This window comes from Enoplosus armatus, chromosome 24, assembly GCF_043641665.1.
Source record: "Enoplosus armatus isolate fEnoArm2 chromosome 24, fEnoArm2.hap1, whole genome shotgun sequence".
NCBI lineage: Eukaryota > Metazoa > Chordata > Actinopteri > Centrarchiformes > Enoplosidae > Enoplosus > Enoplosus armatus.
Window position 1 is genome coordinate 9,797,855 of NC_092203.1, and position 21,179 is coordinate 9,819,033.

Genomic DNA, 21,179 nt, shown 5'->3' on the forward strand with positions numbered 1-21,179 from the left:
GTGTGGCATCATGAAAAAGAGGGTAAATGTAGAAGTGTCGTATTTGAGGCACATCAAGGCACATATCATACATTCATACAGTGCACCGCCTCTCAGTCTCACCCCTAAAAACCACAAAAAGCTGAAGATAAAACATGCGATGCAAAATGCCCACGCCGAAGTCTTATTTTTCTCACATATTAACATGCAGGATTATATATTATCATGTGCGTTAGTTAATAAAGCATTTTTCTCTCGTCTCTCGACCACGAGCACGGAAATAAAACCACTTCAAAACACGCGTTGTAAAAATAAAGATTTTGCTTTACATTATTTAGATAGAGTTAACACGTAGCATGCGATCCACCTCAAAAAACATACCATAGTCCCTTAGAAATCCTGTTTTTGTGACGCATTATTATTAAAATGTATTTCTGTCTGTAAACAGCTGCAGTGACGCGAGGACAAGAGAATAAATCATTAAAAATATACAAAGGGTAGAACAGTATAAGTGATCAGTAACGCTAAAGCTGGAAACCTCATCATGTAAACCTCAGTATCAGTAGTTTGCTGGTAGTGCAATTTATGGAAAACACAGTAGACAGGAAGAGTCCTCCCACACTTATCCCAGACCAGCTCCAAAGACTTTTAAATATTACCTGACTTGTGCTCGTAACACGCAAAGATCAGAAACAACTCACGGGGAGGCTTCACTCTTGGGGTCCATACTTTCTTAAATGATTCATACAAAGTGTCCTGGAAAGAATCTGTAATTTTCTGACGAATAGTTACAGAAAAGATCGAGACCACTCTCGTGTCTGTACGATAAATATGTAGCGACAACCACCCGTTCGTTAGCTTAGCTTAGCACAAAGGCTGGAAACAGAGGGAAACAGCTAGCCTGGCTCCCTTTTGTTCCCCCTTCCCAGGCTAGCTGTTTCCCCCCGTTTCCAGTCTTTATGCTAAGCTAAACAGGCGTCTCCAGCTACATACTTACCGTGCAGACATAAAGAGTGGTCTCAATGTTTTCTGTAACTCTCCTAAAGGAAGCAGACAAGGAAAAGACTCTATAGGTTGTGTGAACACTGTCTCTGTTGTCTCTATGATTGGTTCCAGGTTACAAAGTTCTTTCCAGGAAACTTTTAGGGAATTATTAGAAAACAATGCACCTGTGAAATAAAGCACAACCTGAAAAAAAAAGCTGCATCGCATTGAGGACAGTGTCTCCTCAACAATCAGCGTCGATTTATGTTAAAAGTGAACAAAGTTTAAAAAGGAGTGTTGCAGAAACTACAGAGATAACGTCATGATTTAAAACGGTTTGTTTTAAAAGACGAAATATAAAACAGTGAACATTGTGCGCTGTGTAATATCAGAGGCACCTGACGTTGAGAAGACAGACAGACAGACAGACAGATCTACCCTCCGACTTCATGAAAAACAAACCCCAGCCTCAATCATTAGATACTATTTCACCCAAAACACTCAGGAGTGACGCTGGTCTGCACTTGATTTGGCCAAATTCACCCCGCCGTGTGCTTGATTGCATTATTGTCATTCAAATAGCGCCCTTTGCATGAGGCGCTTTTGTTTTTTTTTTGTCATCACCACCTTTAAAAGGGACCAGTCGCTGAAGGTTTTCTTGGCGTCCCTGAAACCCTCCTCGTCTCAGACTCCGCCCCCGCTCCGGTCCACCGTCACCGGCCCTCTGTTATCCAGAGTTTCCTCTGCAGATTTCATCAGAATGGCGAGACGGCTGTCCGACACTTGTCCCTTCTTCACGGCGCTCATCAGCTGGAAACGGAGAAGATGGTAAACAGTGAAAGGTTAACCTGTCAAACCAAACTCAGGTCGAAATAATTACCTGTACGACCACGAAAATACCCACAACGGATGGCTTCACAGCCGTCCGATCACCTTCACATCCCGGACTTTAACAGGCAGACAATGAAACCGACACCAACCGTGTTTCTCTGTGTGTTAAAGCTGAACTAGGCGGCCATTTTGTGCAGATTCTACCGTCTACAAGCAGAAAAATATGAAAGCGCTCTTCACCCTCCAGCCTGTTGCGTTTTCTTTGCTGCAAAGCGTCTCAGGCGTTTTTTATTTAGCAGTTTTTAAAGAAGAAGAAAGGTGTTATTCCATATTCTTCTCACTGTCAACAAATTCCACTGAGACCAAAACAAACAAAGTGTTTTCCTTCTTACTGAAGATTTAAATCTTAAAACCGACTCCACTGTTAAGGCGTCAGTATGCTTGAAACTAATCTGGACAAACATGGTGTCCCACTCGGTTAAAGTGACGGAGAGAAAACTTCAAACTCTGCTTCCTGTCTCACGTCATTCAGTTGGAAAGTTACAAATCACTTTTAAGCATACTGACGCCTTTTTAGTCGCAGGATTTTGTATTTTCATGCTGCCGTCTTGAATAGTTTTTCAAAAACACTGTAGTTTTTAGCAAACGTTCCTCAAACAGGAGTTAATAGTGAATTTGTAGGGGACTATTTCCAGTTGGGGATTACTGCACAATTAAATCACAAGCCAGCATGACTGCTGCTAATAAATACATCATTAATGATATAGAAGTATTTTTATTTTTGTGTTTGAATCTGTTTTTTTTAACATTTTATTTAAAAAATATATATATATAATATAACAGCACTTGTTAGTAGAATGAATTCATTGTTGACAGAAAGAAAGATACTTCATATCACCACATTTATCTTTTCAGGTAACTCAGTTTAAAACCAGGACGTTTCCTAGTGCAGCTTTAACATTTCTTGGATGTTTTTTTTCCCCCTTCAGCCACATCTTTGTTCACCAGAGGACTTAATAAAGTTTTGAGTTAATGTGAGAGGAATCCTCCCCCCTCGAGATGGTTACAGTACTGGTATCTCATCAGTGCTGCGTATGTACACTACCTGTTTGTTGTCCCTAAATCATCCACGCGCAGGTCAGGAACATAAACAGAAACAGACATTCAGCATCATAATAAACATGACAGACATGATTCAACACTTCACTCAATCGTGTCACAGAGCCAACAATAAAAAGCTGACTTGCCGTCCAGCAGCTTGTTTCCTCGGCCCACTAATGAAGACTAAATCACAGACTGTCATCGGGCTCTCCTGTAATGACTCTTTTCTGGACTCAAGTGAGAAAGTAATTTAGCGGCGGACGGACGCCGGAGCCTCGGACACACTTCAGGCCTCATTACACGAGTCGCTGACAGAGTCTCCTTTCTAATTAGCTCCGTCTCGTCGAGTTAAGACTTCACACCTTCTGTTTCCGTCCTCACGTCGCAGGTGGACAACGGTCTTTTTTTTTAACGATGCGGTAGTTTGTGTTGCAGGAGGACATTATAGTACGTATGAGGAGGAATGTGTTGTTTTTATCTGAGTAAGAGACAAGAGAAAGGCTTAACGCTTGATGTTTTGATGCTTTTACTTCCCCTATTTCCAGAGATTGTTAATAAATATCTACAAAATAAAAACACTTAATACTGAAGTATGTATAGACAAACAAATACCTAAAAAAGACTGTGTGGCGTTATTATCCAGCCTTCATGTCCTCAGCCCTGTTTGTTCTGCTGGTGCTGACAGAGGCATTAATGGTTCCTCTCATCACACACACCAAACTGTATTTGTGCGCTCAGATACGGTTTACTTTTATTGTCAGTTAGTTTTGGATTCAGTCTTTTCTGCAAAAACATCCTTTTTATTAAGTAATTTCCCCCAAAAGTCCTATTTACTTCTAACAAGTGAAATAATTTACCAGTGCGGGAAGAAAATCTGTCAGTTTCGAATGCAGATCAACATGTTTCAAACTTTTCTAAAATGAACATATTTCGATTGGAAGCTGGTTGAAACGGGATGTTTTTCCTCTTGTTGACTTTGACTTAAGAAGTCAGTACAACAAAGACCTAATTCAGGCTTCGACTGATGATTAACTATTTTAATTAGCTGTTAATCCAACCTGTTGAGCTCCACTGGAGACAAGCTGACATTGAGATTGTTCTCTTGTTTCAGGAAAATAAGGTTTTGGTACTCAACAAGAGTGCACATAATACTTGTTTTGTTAGGATTTATTAATTTAATTTTGTAGCTGTAGCACTGGAATGAGATATTTTCTGCTATGTTTCCTTATTTTTTTTAAGAAATATGTAACATCACTCCACTTCTAAATTTCATTTTATTTTGTTGTATTTGCAGTCTGTCAGCTTATTATGCAACAACTTTTATTTACAGCTGAAATTCTAATTTTTGATGCATTTATGTATTTCTACAAACTTGAGGAAACACTGTGACGCTCATTTCACAGCTAAGCTTTAAAATGAAATGTCAAATATTAAGATACTTGAACTTTGTTTGTTGTTTGTTCCTAAAAAGTGAAATATTATCAGTTATCAGATGTCTTCACTGTCTGCTGTTACGTACCTGCAGGAATTCATCAATTTCAACTTGTCCGTTCTTGTTGAGGTCCACCTCATTCAGGATTTCGTGGAGCGCATTTTCGTCAATGTGGACGTTGATGCTCTGCAGAGAAGAAAAACAAGAGCAATAACATATAATGAAGATAAGTGTGTGAAGATGGAAGACGGACGGGATGAACGGCAACTCACTTCCAGAACTTGCTGCACGTCAACAGTGGTGATGAATCCTTTACTCTCATTGTCAAACTTATGGAAACGCTTCTTGTATCTGTAACACAGATATCATTATTATTATTATTATGAACACTGTCACTTCTTTACATTTGATTCTACAGCATTTAGGAAAACTGAATAACCAGCAACGGTCCTTGACAGCTGGCTTCACAATACTCATTGATGAATATCAGTTTGTTAAAGCTCATCTACAGAATTCTACTGAACTAAAAGGTTGTCGATTTGCATGTCTTTGAATTAAAGGAGGTGTAATAATTACCTGATTACTTCCTGGTAGTCCAGGTTGATCTCAGACGTCTTGGTCAGCTGCTCAGAACGAGACCTGTAGCCCATCTCATGGTACAAAAACTTACGAGCTGCTTCGAGCTCCGCCTGAAGGAAACAGAAGAGATCAACTTTACTGATCACAATTTTCTCTTTAACCATTTAAGATATACACAAGAGCATTTCCACAGTGACTTGTTGTCCCTCAAGAAGCCTTTAGAGTTACATGTGTACAGCTGGAAAACACGTCTTTGAGGTGAGTATACAGTAAAATGTAAGTGAATAAAAACAAGAATTATCACAAGCTTGCTGCAACTGAACCCTGTAACAAACCACACACAGTTATTGTTTTAAATCTTGGTTGTGTACTATAAAACCTACATAACACAGACTGAGAAAGTAAAGACAACAGCTGTGAAACAAGTGAAACTTTACTAAAAGCATGTATTGAATGTGGCAGATGTGTTTTTACAGTGCAGCTGGAAGACTTCCCTGAGCTGGTTAACAATAACGGCTTAAAATAGCTGAGAGTTCAGTTTTCACGCACACGTATCACTTCATCTCTTTCATACAAGCAGAGCGTCTCCTCTAAAGGGATGAAGGGTGTGGACCTTTCCATTGTGTGAAAAAGAAACACTGGCAGGAGTTCAGGACCCACCAGGGATTAAAGCTTTACGTAAACCCAACAGGTTTAAAATATGACACAAACTAATGATATGAAAAGGTGAAAAATAAAAATAAACTGTTAAAAATAAAACCACACCGTCTTGCGCTCCTGACTCCAGTCCAGCTCTTTGCCCATGATCTGGACGATGCGAGGGAGGGCTTCATCCGCCGCCTGCACGTTCAAGAAGCCCAAACGCGTTCGTCGGGCGATAACGTCAGTGGCTGTGCAGGCGTACTCCTTGATGGCGTACAGCACCTGAGAGAGAAGACTCACATGAAGCTACACCTGGAGCATTTGAGCCTTTGAGGCAATTCATTGTTTGCATGAAATACCGCTTTACCTCGCCCTCGATGTAAGGGAACTCGGACACCAGTCTTTTCCCCACGATGGGCCATCTTTGCCCGGTGACCTGAGCCATCTTGGCCACATCAAACGCCTTTCCTCCGTACGTGGCGACCAGGTGCTGAGCGACCTGTGCACGGAAATACACAAATAATAACCATAAGTTATAGTTATATCATCTTTTTGTACAATACTATACCATGCTTTATCTCTCTCTATGGTCCATTAATTGGTCACATGACCTTACAAGAGAAATTCTCCATTTTCAAAATAAAACAACAGATTAAGGGTCTCTCGTGGTGTTTCACAATAAAGGTGGGCCGTCTCTTTCTGCTAATATCATGAAAAATGACTCAAACTATTGTTAGATTTAATTTTCTATCGATCAACTAATTGTTTCAGCTCCACACTAAAAACTACAAAAATGGCTGCAAATCCAGTTTGTCATTTAACCCTCTTGGGACTGCAGCGTGTGCGAACGATATTAATTATTAACAACTGTAACAAAGGTAGCAGTACAACATTTTCTTAATAATTAAAGAAGGAACTGCAACTACTGAGCTTTATTTTGAACATAATCATCGCAGGTTAGACGGCGCAGGTCGTAGCGGCAGCCGTTGGTATTCACATGATCGATTTCACCTCTTACGAGTTAAGCGATAAGCGTTAGCGCCACTTTGTCAATGATGTGTCACATGTTTACAGACCACAAGACGGCTATTTGCTATTCAGATCGTCGGCTTGCCGATCATGTGAAAGGGCAAACGCTGTCCAAATATCAACAGTGACCTTTTAGGAATATTCGAGAGAACAGCAGAGCCGGTGCAGAATGCCTCTAATGAGGAGTAAGTATACTGGAGGCACTCGGCGCACGAGTACTTTTTCTTCATGAAACAATGTCCTATTGGATTTAATGAAAACGCACAGCCTAATTATTGGAAAGATGGCGTGTAGCTGATGTAAATCAATGCGCCCTTACTTAATGCCATTGATAAATTGTACAGCATACAGTGCATTCCAACGTGTGTTCAGTCTTTTGTGTAGCAGAAATGTCAGCGTTGTTACAGCGGCGGCTTTAATGTCAGCTCTGCTGCTGCTGAGGAAGACGGTGGATGTGTCTGCTGTTACAGGTGTGTGTCTGGTCCTGCGTACAGTTCGCTAGTTAAAGGTTTACTTTCTTCTCTACGCGTCGCCGTGCTGCTGAGGCTGCTCTTAAAGAAATAGTTCAACAGTTCAACACGTATCTCAAACAGAAATGTAAAAAATGACCATTTGTGGTGCTAGACTGGAGCTATTTCATGGCACAATAAGGTCTGTGATGTAGCATGTGTTATACCTCATTCTCCAGTCCGTAGTCCTGCACCAGGCGGATGTAGAGGGTCGGCGTCCAGCCCTTGGCCCCCTCCAGCATCAGGCCCACAGTCTTGCAGGGCTGGGCTGAGAGGCTGTGGGCTTTGATGGCTGCGTCCAGAGTCTCTTCAGCCATGGACCTGTATGTGGTCCACTTCCCACCTGGACACACAGAATGTGCAGCTTAGTAACGCACAGCTCTGGTGCAGTAACTTCATCCTAACAACCCAACTGACCAGCGATGGTGACCAGTCCACTGTCGCTGATGCTGACGATGTGGTTTCTGCAGATGGACTGAGTGTCTTTGGAGTCGGGGTCGGTCACCAGGGGACGGATGCCGCTCCACGCTGCCAACACGTCTCCTCGCCGCACTGCAGGCGACACAAACACCATCACATGTTGCTGTTTTTGCATTTTCATTTCACTCTAGTTTATGTTTGCTTTTAGACTTGTGAGGCAAGAAGAAGTGTTTTATGTTGTAGGATTATTTGGGGGAAAATGAGCAGTTAGCATGGCGAGCTATATCCTGACGTCACCTCCTGTCTGTCCAAGTTATTGTAGTATTACGTACTTAGTCTCTTTAGTTCCCAGGCTGGATTTTTAGTTATTTAAATTATAACAAATGTCAATGAGATTTTGAATGAGGTTTTCTTACCTCCAGAAATTCCAGTTTCACGTCAGCTCTTTACACTTAAACAAACCAAACTGTTTGATTGACAGGCGATCTCTAAAATAATATTAAAAGAAAACCCGCCACATGCTCCTCAAAATGGACAAGAGAAGACTCCCGTACCTTCCACGTCAGGGCTGAGGTAGTTGCGGACCTCACTCAGGATGAAGTTGATGTCTTCCTCGCCTGGGATGGGGTGGGCCGTCACGTTGGTGGGCGTGTCGGTCGTCCCGGCGATGGTCATCTTCTCCCAGGGCAGGAAGAAGATGACACGACCGTCGCTTGTTGCTGGATCGAGCAGACCCATGTTGTCGGGGCTGTGGGCCAGAAAATACAGGAATAATAATATCATTATTGCAAATAGTAGTAGAGTAGTAAAAGAAGAAGTAGGGGTAGCAGGAGTAGCATTGTTATTATGTCTGATTTGTTACTATCTTTAATGTTAGAATTTAATTTCTATTTGAATCCATTTCATTTTTGCAAGAGAACAATGAATGAAGAAGAGGTGAGGAAACAATGCAGCAGAAGAAGAAGTGTGAAGAAAAGTAGGAAGTGTTGAGGAGAGGAAAAGAAAGAAAAAAGGTAGCACCAAAAAGTGAGAAGGAGAGGGACAAATTGAGGAGAAAAGACGCACAAATGGAAAAACACAGATATGAGGGAGGAAGAGGAGGCAGGGAGGGGGAAGGTAGCGACGGGAGGAAGACGAGAGAAAGGGAGGAAGAGAATTAGGTGGTTGGCATTTCTGCCGCTGTTCAAAGGGCTCACGCTCCCTCGGGTTTCGCTCAATAAGCTTCGCTGAACTTTAAAACCTCCTGACTTCAACAAAACCACTCTATTGCTCTGCTGTATCTTAACCATCCTACGCATGTGAGTATAGGTCAGATAATAGTTTCGCCAGCTTAGTGTTTATACATAAGAATGAGAGAGAACACAGTTTATGTATTGGAAATGCCAAAAACCTGATGAGCAGTAAATCTCCACAACTGAAATTATGTACGTGCGTGATAATGTCGCACCTGTAGTAGCCGGGGATGACGATGTGAACACCTGCGCTGGGCTGGCAGATGTTTTGGGTCTCCTGGTTGTCCATCTTCCTCAGCGAGTCTGTGAACGGTCCGGTGGCGTTGATCACACACTTGGCCTTCACATCGAATTCCTGTCCTGTGAGAGGAAAATGACGATGGACAAAACATCCATCGAATTAAAAAGACCGCTGGGACATTTTATATAAAACGCCTGCAAAGACAAACTGCACGCCTCACCTGTGATGGCGTCCCTGCAGCGGGCGCCGCACACCTTCTCCATGCCGGTCTGTGGGTCTTTGGTCTTCAGCAGGCGGACCACCTCGGTGTAGTTGGCCATGGTGGCACCGTAGCGGGCGGCAGTGAGGCCGATGGCCAGGTTCATACGGGCGTCATTGTGCTGCCCTGAAGGAGCATTACATTATTATATTGCTGTTAAATATGTCATTATGTTGGAGGATCACATGTTCAGCACTCTTTATTAATAATGTATGTGGCCCATTAATGTTCTGTTTTATGTTCTGACGTATTTATCAAGCCACTTCCTGTCTTTATGCCTAGCATAAACTAGAAACTTGTGCACATATTTAGCATATTTAATATTCTCATGTTTCTGCATTCGACGGCTCCCCTCCTGATTTCTGTGAATTATCACAGGGAAGCTTTATTCTACTGCTTCCTGTGGATTCCTTCGTGCACAGGTTACCAGAGTTTATGCAAGTTGCCATATCTACATCTATCAATGCCAAAATATTTACAGCAGAGGCTCATAGCCACGACATCCTGTTCATATCCTACAACTCAATCTTACAGGGTTGTACTGAGGAAACAGACATTAAGTTACATGAATGTCAAGAATGTCTCAAATGTAAATTTAAATGTTGACTCCAGACAGGAGAGGAAGGGATCATTGACGACTGGTTTTAAATATCTCTAAGTGTCTTACCCTAAATGCTCCGTTTTGTCTGTGGAATTCCTGCTAAGTGTTAGCACCGCAGGAAGAGACATGTCTGCTGTACCTGCAGCATTAACATACTTCACTTCCCAGCTCATTCAGGTCGTATAAACAAATGTACCACCCAGACAATTCAAAATAAGTCGTTTGTGAGAGAACAAGAGGCTTTGCTGTTGGTGGCGGCAGCAGGAGGAGCAGCAGTAACCACGACAGCGGGAGAAATAGCTGTTTCTCAGCCGGTCCGACCGTCTTCGACGCTCCTCTGCGCTCTACACCGCCGGGAGAGAAGGTCAGATTTCGAAATGTCACCGGCGTGATTGTTCCAGACGGCATAATTGGAGAAAAGACGCCCCACCCCTCCACCATCCCGGCCCCGTCCCCCCCTCTCAGAGCAGATGATGGCAGGTGGGGGGGTGGGTGGGGATTGTGGAAGTCAAACATATGCTGCTTTGCACCAAGAACATGCTCTTCCCTTTTTCCAGCCTGTAGTAAATCCAGTTATATATCAATATTCACACTGCAATAGCTAAAAAGCATAAATAATAAAATATTACTGTCATGGAAATTAAGCTCTCAAGATAGCTAATTGCTTCTGAAACATGGAGTTATGTTTTTAAAACTGCAGGAAATTCATTTTGGAACGACAATGTTCAAGTTACATCCTTCAAAATGCAGCCTATTTTGATGGATATTTCATTTTGTCTGACTGTTGCATACCATAAATAATAAATAATTAAAAGCCTCTTTGAGTAGCATCAGATGTGAAAAACATTAGACATGACGAGCTGATACTCGGTGAAGCCTACAGTAACAGACACATCACCCGCGGACACAAAGTTGTTATTTTCGGTGGCGGAAAGGAAAGGATGCCCGCGGCACGAAGCTCCTCACACTCAGCTGGACACTCAGCATATGTTTGGTTCTCCCCCGTACCCATCCAGGGAACACGCAACCTTTACTGCCACGGGGAAGAGAGGGCATCCTACCAGCCTGTCAACACATTTTGTTAGGCACCAGTGGAGATGTGAAGGCCACGGGGCAAGATTTACATCTGAGGCCTATTTTAGGCTGTAATCATCTGTCTTGATCATGCAATTTTTACACAATTTCTATCATATGACAATTTATTCTGAACCAGAATTCGCTTGAGAAACTAGTTTTTCCCATTTGCATTGTTAATTGTAATTTTTGCAATGTTCCCTGGGCTCATTGATTTATATAAAAAGAGCTACCAGACTCCAGCTGTTTGGCTCAGGAGGTGTAAAAGCTTTAAGAAACTTGATGCAGCTTATATCAAAGTAAAACTGAGAAGTAAAATGTTTTTTTATCTAATATTTGTTTACATTTGGTCAGCCGAATCTGCTATTCGCCGTTCCTGTTTGCAATGTTACCATGGATGTACAGACAACTATCACTGGATTACTTTGATACTGAAGAAAACCTAAAAACGTGATGATTCTCAAGTTCTGCAGTTATAAAGAATGTCTTTTTTCTATGATTTCTAAGCAGATTTGTGGATGTTTATCTGCAATATCTGTGTTATATCATGCTCTTATAGTTCATACTAACGTTCATCAGTTAATCGCTAAATGATCCAATTAATTGCCACTGCAGAGGAACAAGACAGAAAACAGTGGGAAGGGAAAGAGCAACAAGACTGACTCAGCTGCCTTGTTCGTGTTTACAGAAAATAAAGAGATGAGTAATGAATCAACAAACGAAGCGTGCCTTTTAGATTACTGTCCACACATGCCAGAGTCTATATAAAAATTTAAAGCAAAAAAAGGGGCACACAACAAAGCATGACGAAGCCTCGACTCACCGTCATAGTAGACGATGGCTCCCACCAGCTTGTCCTTCTTCAGCATGGGGAAGAGCTCCAAGGCCTTGCTCTTACTGAGGACGTAGCTGCTCTTCAGGCACTGGATCCCAGCCACCAAGTCGTACATCTTAATCCCTGCCCAGTAGTAAGGCAACTGCCACCATCTTGGAAATGAACACAGTGATTAAATTAGATAGTGAAGACCCTTTCATCACTTTTTTGACACTTCTTTTCCATCCAGATAGAATATGCCAATTATCACCTGCTTGTTTGTGCTATTTCCCGTTTTCCACATTGTATGAGTCGGACACTTACTTGTAAACAGGAAGCATGATGGGTAGTGGCGCAGAAAGGTGAGGTGCAATCTCAAGGAGGTTGGCTCGCTCGTGGAGGGCCTCTTTCACCATCATGTACTGTTCCAAGTAGAGAGAACAAGGCAATGACGATGAAGAAGAGCAACAAAATAAAACCATAGAAAAACAAGAGGATGAAGAGGAACCTGTTCATAGTCTAACTGCATGATGGCCTTCTGGAGATAGCGGACTCCACCGTGGATTAGCTTGGTGCTCCGACTGCTCGTCCCCGAAGAGAAATCGCTTCTCTCTACGAGAGCAGTCTTGAGGTCTGGGAAAAAAAGACAAAGGACGAGTCAACATACCTGCACAGTTTGCTGTTAATGTGTCTAAAAAGCTTAAAATTATTAAGAATGAGAAAATGCAGCATTATTATTGCTGCACTGACCCAACTGAATCACAAAAACTCTTCTTGTGTGTAAAAATGACAAAAACCGTCCCTGAGTAGTGTCTGTCAGGCAGCACCAACATATTTCACCAATCAGATGGGTCGGGATGTAGCCTGTGAGCTTGTACTTGGGGGGGAAAAAGTCCACAGAGAGTTTGCTCCTGACTGTAACAAGTAAAGGCAAGTTGTATTGATAGTGTTGAATCACTATCATGATATTAATTAGGATGATTGAAGGGACCTCTTTCAATCATGACTCAATAAGGACCCTTATAGAGCTTGAAAACTGTTGCATCCTATAAGAAGTGGTGTACTTTGGAGTGAGCTTACTGCGCGTGACGGCGTCTAAGGCACATCCTACACCCGTGGCTCCTCCTCCCACGACCAGAACGTCAAACTCCTCAGCGCTCTGCAGCGCCGAGAGCTGGGCCTGTCGAGAGGGAAGATCGTCCGCAAAGGGAACCCTCAGCTCCGCTTCTGCTGCCACGTGGGCTAACCGAGCCTGGATGTGACACAAGCGCAAATACAGTGAGCGCAATAACCTTTTTAAAAGGAGTTAAAGATTAATTTGCATTCTCTAAATCATGCATAACTACAGGTTTCTATGTTAAATTCTCTGTAAAAACAACACAAATGTCAGAAAATATAGCAACACTTTCCTTGAGGTGCATTTTGACACATTATAAGCACACAGCAAACGTTCCCAGCGTAATGTGTTCATGCATTATTCCTGCATTATAATCACCGCATAAAATTCCATGTGACATAATGCATGATGACGTGCAATCATTTTAATACATTATTGATTTGGCGTGATTACTGTAACACATACGGTTGTGCGCTTTCTTATGATATGCATTATTGTGATATAATGGATGGAGTATAATGCATGTACAGAAGCAGGTATGAGTGATGTCCACTGATTTCGATCAAGAAATCACGATTCCTCATTGGATAAAATAGTTTAATATAGCCCGATAGGTGAGTTTAAAAAAGCTAATTTAAAATGTATTATTTTATATAGACAAACTTTTTTGATAATAATCTACATTAATATTTATTTTTGGGTCTTTTTTGGATCGCGACAGTTGAGATACAGATAAGAAACGTGGGAAAGAGAGAGGGATTAACTTGCCCTATTTGTTTTTATTGTATTTCTTTTAAAATAATTGCAACCAAGATATCTTTGGCTCGTCTGAAGGGCAGCCGATATTGGGTGATACCCACAAACTGTGTGCCGTATGAGCTGATTTATCGGTCCACGTCTAGAAATAAGTACTTAAAATATATACCAACAGTTTATTGATTACTTTAATGTTACACTAATATACATTTTTCATTAACAAAACATTTATAAATTAGATTGAAAAAGCAATTACTGTTAACTAATAACTGTTCCTAATTACAGCAATATAATGTAACTAATGACATTTACTCATAAGTACCGTACTTAAGTACACGTTCAGTTTTATAGTTACAGCTATAGTTACAAGTTACCTTTTGCTTAACAAAATACGATGCCTTGTTATACATTAAACTACCCAACAGTATATAAAGTAGTTAATACTAATACTAGCTACAACATGAAAATGCTGCATACACAGTGATGCAGCAATAATAATGTGATATTTAATGATATAACACTGCAAAATGCTTAAATGCTTAAATATCTTTATATATAATAAAAAATATAGTTTACAACAGAGTATGTTTCCTTTGCTAGTTTTACTTGAGTAATCAATCTGAATACTTGTGCCACCAACGCCTAATTTACCACAAGAAGTGACATGGCAACAACATGTAGCACAAATGTGGTTTGCTGATCGTGGCATTAAAAGTGAGATTATAACGTGCTCATGATGTCTCCTTTTCAAGTGAAGTGTTGCTAAAAAAAACTGTGTGATTAGTAGCAAAGGAAAGTTTGCTAAGCGTTACTACCTGCTGCAACATGCTGCTCAACTCAACAAAACCAACAAAATAAAGCACATTCCCATCTTTTAACATCACTTATATCCATTGTTTGATTAGCACAAATAATGAATTTAAAGAAATAATCACAACTGCAATAAAAAAGCCCAGCTCCCCTCTGATACGATCACTTCTAATGAAATATTTATTCATTTTTCTATTTAGCAGTTCAAGCTAAATGATTGCATCAAGCTGCTTTGAAGCAAACGTGGCATTTGACTTGCAAATAGAAGCAGGCGTTTGTAATTTAGGTCTGCAGTCGCAAACAAGGCGATGATATAATCATTGTCTATTTTTGATGATGCATACAGACAAACACCGCCACAGAATTAAGTGCCCCCCCCACCGTAATCAAGTTAAGTCAGTGAATGGCACGGCAAGGCCCATGCTAATAGCCAATCGGCCGCTGTCTTGAAAACTTCACCAAGCCATATGCCCTTGCTAAAGGAGACAAGACGGACATTCATCTCATCAGCATTGCAATTACTGGGATTAGAGGCATGCATGATTACAAACTATTGTGAAAATAATTATATTTCATCAGGGTCGACTTCTTGCTTACCAATCCATGCTTGGTTGGGAGGACGACGGTGGGCAAGAGAAGACGTTATCGCGCCAGGACACAAAACAAAGTTCACATTAGGTTGTACAGTCAAATAAAGTCTGGCATGTAGATGTGAGGCACGCCTAAAAATAGGCCTACGTCGGGTCAGAGGTCAGGGAGACCACAGCTGCTTGTCCATCTCAAATGGACCCGAGCCGTGCGGTTATTTAAGTGTTCATGAAGATGCCCAGCGGATGAGTTTCGAGGCTCGACGGTGAGACAAACACTGGTGTCTTTCAAGGCCAGTGGTCATGAGGCGAGGCGCTAACACCGGACCTCAACTACCATTACAACCTATTGTTCTGGAAGAACCTGCTTTGTCTACATTCCTCAAGTTTATGCTGCCGTCCATCTACATTGTCAAGAATGAGACAGTCAGATTTAAGTGTCGCTGTTTACTATATATATATATATATATACACACACATACATATATAAGCAGATTAAAAAACACAACTAAATGCACCTAAAATCTTAATTTACATATAATGTTACAACAAAATGGAGGTAAAAACATGTTTCTTAACGTGAGGTGTGGCATGTTCAGTGCTCACAACACAGGTTTTTCCTCTTTATTCATAAACTTCTTCAAAATAAATGAATTTGGCGAGGAGCTAAGTGATGTATAGCTGTGTTGCCATGGCAACGGTCACTAAGAGAAACTACTTCCCCCCCGTCAGATTAAAAGGAAACGTTCTACATTTTGGAAAAATACGTTTATTCGCCTTCTTGCTGAGAGGATTGATACCACTCTCATATCTGTACGCAAAGCATGAAGCTACAGCCAGTTATCTTAGCACAAAGACTGGAAACAGGGGGAAACAGCTAGCCTGGCTCTGCACCTATGTTTAAAATAAAAGTGTAAAAACAACAATTTGCTGATTTACTGGGGCCGTACTATTTCTTGGCTGGGACCAGTAATTTCCTGTAGTCTGACTGGCTGCCTGGCAACTGGTTCCAGTCTTCATGATAAGCTAACAGGCTGCTGGCTTAGTTTCTTACGTTCCATACAGACATGAGAGTGGTATCAATCTTCTCATCTAACTCTCAGCAAGGAAGGCAATAAGCGTATTTCCAAAAATGTCTTTTCAAATCAACCAAATAGGAAAACAGCCACACTTCCTGTCCTCAATTCCTTAATAAGAATTCATGAACAAGATACATTTTATTGGACCAGGAAGTGGAAGAAAAACAATAATAGGTGATTAGCTCAATACGAGTTTTAAAACTATGTAAAAAACCTGCTGTTTAAAAGAAATGTGTTCATTTTATCATCATTTCTGAGCAGTTCAGGATCCAGTTGCCGCCATGCAGCAATAAAAAAAAAAAGAAAACACACGTTGCAGACAATAAGAAGCACATTCCTACATCTAGATAGGACATGCCCTGAGAGACAGTCCCTCCCTGCTTAGTAGACTGTTTTCAGGCCAAAGGAAATGCTATTCCTAATATTGTACTGTTGTCATGCCCAAAACCTTTCAGTATTAAAAGTTTGTCCATTAATTTTACACCTGCAGGGTGGACAAGCATCTCAACAGCATATACAGGAGGCCATTATAGTTTCTTGCAGACTGTGCTCATGCAACAACAAACTAAGCATTTTTTTGCTGTGTCGTCTCTTACAGCACACAAACACCTTTCATCAACTTACCTGCGTCTTCCTGTACTCGATCAGCTGTGACAGGCCAAACACCGCGGCGACTGCCCCGCCGCCGAGGACCGCCGTCCGTTTCAGAGCCTTCCTGAACGCCATCGGCTCTGCAGAGAAAGTAAAGTTCAGTTAGGAGATGAGGCAGGGCCACCCGGGTTACAAGGCTCGGACTTCATCATGTGAAGGAGGCATGCAAGCCTGAGAGAGAGAGGGAGTAAGTAAGGGTGTTGGGAGGGTCCAAAAAGCTGCGTGTCAGGCTAAAAGACCTCAAGAGAAAAGTTTACATGGAGAGGAATGCTGTGCTTAAGTCACCTGTTGCACAAAATAAGGAGAAACTTTCATTACTCAGATTTATTTAGTCTAGAGCTACAGCTAAGGATTAGTTTCGTTGTCGATTATCAATTCATCGTCTTCAAATGTCTTGTTTTGTCCATCCAACAGTCCAAAAACCTAAAGTATTCTGTTTAAAATTATATAAAATAGAGAAAAAAGGACTTATTTTTCTCATTTGAAAGGTAACTGCTCATTAAATAATCACAAATAATAATTTCTGTTTCCTTTGAGGACACCACACTCGCTATGGTAACTTGTGATGAGCGTTTGTGATTATTTTTGCCATTTAAAAAAAACACAGCATGATCAGACAAATTGATCAGTTGAAAAATAAATAACTGACAGATTCATCAATGATGAAAATGAATGTTAGCTGCACCTTTTGCGAAATCATTTCACATTTCACTCACTGCGCTTTAATACGTGGCTGTTCTGTGAGATGCATGCAGATCATTAGTCACATAAAATTATAAAGTCCTTAATCGATTAGTCGATTGACAGAAAATTAATTGGCAACATTCCCGTGTTCCGGGTTGTCAAATGTGAGGATTTGCAGCTTTTCTTTGTCATGTATGGAAGTATATTTGTGACTTTTTTGTTATTGACAGTCGCACAAAACAAGTAATTTGAATCACTTTGGGCTTCACGAAACTGGCCCATTCTGGTCTCATTCTTTACTTTCTTCTGTCAATTTATAGACCAAATATTATCTCGGTTAACCATTTGGTCAATAAATTGTCAGAAAATAGTGAGAAATGTTCAAGGTGACACCTTGAAAATGCAAACCTGAAAATATTCAGTTTACTGTCACGTGGGATAAAGAGAACAAAATTACATTTACAGACCACCACACAGCAATTAAACTCTGCAGCATTATCTTGTTTAAGATGGACATTAAAACTAGCATACAGCAAATGTGCAGCAACTGCCGGGATACTGTTTGCACTTTTCATAATGACCCTGTGTGCCATAACGAGCTGAACATGATACCAGCTCTGGCAGGGCGAGGACCTCAGTTCCCACCAGGGGCAGCCCGAAAAAGTTTGGGCACTTTGAATAAAGGTTTCCAGGGAGAGGCATACGCTGAAGCAGATTCTGATGCATTTTAATAAAACGCAGCTACAGATGGCACAAATGTCAATAAGCAGTTTGGTGTAACGAATGACCTATTACCAGTACAATGCTATTGTGGCAGCTAATATTAGCATAAATAATTAGTGTCATATTTTTACTGCCAACTTTGGACCGAATTATAAACAACAATATGTCATTGAATACAACTGTTAAACTGCACGAACATAAAACAACATAAAAGTATTTGTCACAGCAGGATCGTGGGATGTCCGATTACTAAAGTGCACCTTGGTTCAGGCAAATTAGCCTCTTTCAACAGCTTCCCCACAGATCTGAAACTAGTATATCACAACTGCATATGTTAGATGCTTATGCCGTGAGCTCCATTGTGTGACTTATATATAATTATAGCCCTCACAGAGTATATTTGCGACAGTTTTAACATCCCGTACTAGTTGGATAGATGCTGTTTCAAGGCCTAAGAATGAAAACCCTGATAAAGAAATTATCAATGCAAAATACCAGCTAGTAATATGAAAGATCCCCTTCTGTCAGGGCTAAATATCAAAACTCAGTGTGTTTTTAGGACCAACCAAAAATAGGTGACGTGTTGGAAATCCCTCTTCCTCTCTTGTATCAGTCGACATGTACACCTGTAACAATATAGCTGCAATAAACCTAACATTGGCCGATATATTGCAGTGGCTGATTCATACTCTTACACGTAACACATTTCCAGTATCAAGGTTCAATACAAAGCCCTGGTTTAGACTATTTAACATTTTTATTTGCCTTCTTTAGTTAAATGAAATAGGTTTTTGTTTGTATTTCTCAAAGTAAAATAAGTACAACACTAGTATTGAAATATTCCAGTCAATATCCAACTTTGTGACCTACTCAGTGTCATACCACCGGCTGCTCATTACTGAAGACTATAAAGGCCAAATATGACAATAATTAGCCCTGAGGAACCCGTTAGACTGGAACTTGCTGAGGGGTGTAGTTTAGCCAGCTGAAACACAAAACTGTCAAAGCCAGTGACATCACCAGAAAGTTAAACTATTTCTCCTCCTTCACACTTTATATCACCACCACATTTAACTTACATCAGCCTGCAGACTCACTATGAGTCAGCAGAGGAGGAGGGGGGGTTTCCTGGCTGAAATGTGGGCTGAAATGTGGGCTGACACATGGCGAAGGTCCATTGACATTTTACTCTTTTTAAGGCCTGTGTGATTCCTGAGGAAAACTGGGAATAACCGTTAGTAGCATTGACAAATTCCCACACAGCAGGCCTGCTTTAAACGTTTAAACAGCAGGTGGTGGTATATTGATTTATGATGCCAGGTCGCTGTATTGATATATTGTTCCCTTGTCTATCACCACACAAGAGGAAGCTGCTGATATTTTAAAACTGACATCTTGCTGTGGATTAAAATGTCAGCAACAAGCGTCGTCTTAACAGTCACGAATAAGCTCTTTAAAAAAGACGAGTTACAACGTTTCACCTGAACAGGAAGAGGCTAACGTTGTAGGAAGAATTTAGCTGTTTTTACGGTTTTAAATAACCAAAATACACACGTTAACTTGGCATGTCCTTAGCTATAACAACAGAGGAGAGGTTATTCCTCCGTTGTCATACTAGCATATCAACTCGCAGATGTTGCTCTGCTTTTTGGCTCTTTGCCAAAAAACACAGGGCTATCAATCTATCAGGTCGATTTCAAAATGTCCGAAAAACACCCGGCGACACAACAGACATTCCCCACTTACAAGATTTCTTGTTTTGTGGCTGATTAAAACTCGCTCGGGGCGATGCAGGGCGGCGACTGAGGACATCGGTTGTTATCCAAACCACAGTCTGTGTTTGACAGCTACAACCAGGAAGCTGAGCAGGCCGGAGCGACGCCGCGGAGAGCCAATCGGACCGCAGCACTCGGCTTCGCTCGTCCAATAGTGTTCGAGCGGAGGCGGTGTCGCGTTGTTGACGTAAACTGAGGCTAAGATTGCACAACGCCAGGCTCCCCTCCATCCTCCTCCTTCAGGATAATAATAAAGAGGGAGAAGTGCCACCAGCTGTCGCTTTCTCTGACTTTCAGCACAGGAGGCATGGAGAAAAAATAAAAGCCTATAACATATAAATAGACTGACTGATTTATATAGTTTTTCTTTCCACTAAACATGTGTGTTAAGATGTAAAATGATGCTCATCAACCACAGATTAAAGAACAGCTGTTGGAGATGATCCTTATCTTTAAAGTCTCAGCTTTGAATCTTATTCCACATCAGTGTCAAAATACATCTGCTTTGTGTAGGAGCCCCTAAGTTTGATAGTTTTTTGTTTTTTTTAATCGCAATAAAATTCCTTACATAAGATGCAAACTGCAAGAAAGTGGGCCACATGCATTATTTCCAAATTACATGAACCACTTTCTGTGCCCACACACAGAGAGAGAGAGAGAGAGAGAGAGAGAGACCACCCCGCCCCTCTGTGGCTTGTGCGTAATGGGTTTGGCACACTAGTGCGCACCACGTAAACAAAAGCACATTGTCGGTGTCACTGGCAGCCAGTCTGCAAGCCAAGAGTGGGAGAAGTGAACAGTCATTTCCTTTGCTCTCCAGACAGCGAGTGGACTTTTCTGGTCGCAGCTAAAGCTTTAATAAAACCACACGCAACACTGCAGAGATGGGATTACTTGTCACTGTCCTCCTGCACTGGATGGACGTTTGAGGTATTACATATTCTACTTTTTCTCCATTCATTTATGAATAAATCAAAGGTTGCATGTCAGTATAAAGCTTGCAAGTGATGCCTTGATGGGTTTTTTTTGTTTCATACCAGGCGAAGTCTAGCGGGCAACAACATCCTCTGGAAAATAAGACAACTGAATCTTTAAGGTAATAAAGTCTGTTCTCTGTGCTGTTGTTCTGCGTACTGCAAAAGATGTCCAAGTCGTTTAAGTCTGATTTTAAAAAGTCTTAAGGTGATATCTGTCTTTCAACAAGTGGGAATTTGAGCGGAAAAACTAAAAAGAAATCATACACTGTTTAATATCGGATACAAGCACAATA

The 21,179-nt window shown here is 41.2% G+C and overlaps 1 protein-coding gene across 1 annotated transcript; it reads right to left on the reverse strand.

Moving 5' to 3' along the window:
- Positions 1-960: 960 nt before the first annotated feature.
- Positions 961-19,982, reverse strand: gpd2 (glycerol-3-phosphate dehydrogenase 2 (mitochondrial)). The gene is made up of 17 exons (XM_070930629.1): positions 19,881-19,982; positions 16,701-16,807; positions 12,808-12,979; positions 12,236-12,360; positions 12,052-12,149; positions 11,737-11,900; positions 9,200-9,364; positions 8,954-9,098; positions 8,061-8,254; positions 7,504-7,638; positions 7,254-7,429; positions 5,916-6,047; positions 5,672-5,830; positions 4,904-5,016; positions 4,600-4,678; positions 4,415-4,513; positions 961-1,773 (listed from the first exon to the last, which is right to left on the reverse strand). Exons 2-17 carry the CDS (start codon positions 16,800-16,802, stop codon positions 1,648-1,650), a joined length of 2,184 nt encoding a protein of 727 aa, XP_070786730.1. The 5' UTR covers positions 16,803-16,807; positions 19,881-19,982; the 3' UTR covers positions 961-1,647.
- Between the last annotated feature and the right edge of the window lie 1,197 nt (positions 19,983-21,179).

Coding starts and splice junctions, on each gene's coding strand:
- gpd2 (XM_070930629.1), bottom strand. CDS start 16,802: ATGGCGTTCAGGAAGGCTCTGAAACGGACGGCGGTCCTCGGCGGCGGG. Junction 11,901..12,051: donor ATCATGCTTCCTGTTTACAA/GTAAGTGTCCGA, acceptor TTCATTTCCAAG/ATGGTGGCAGTTGCCTTACT. Junction 7,639..8,060: donor CCTCAGCCCTGACGTGGAAG/GTACGGGAGTCT, acceptor TGTCGCCTGCAG/TGCGGCGAGGAGACGTGTTG.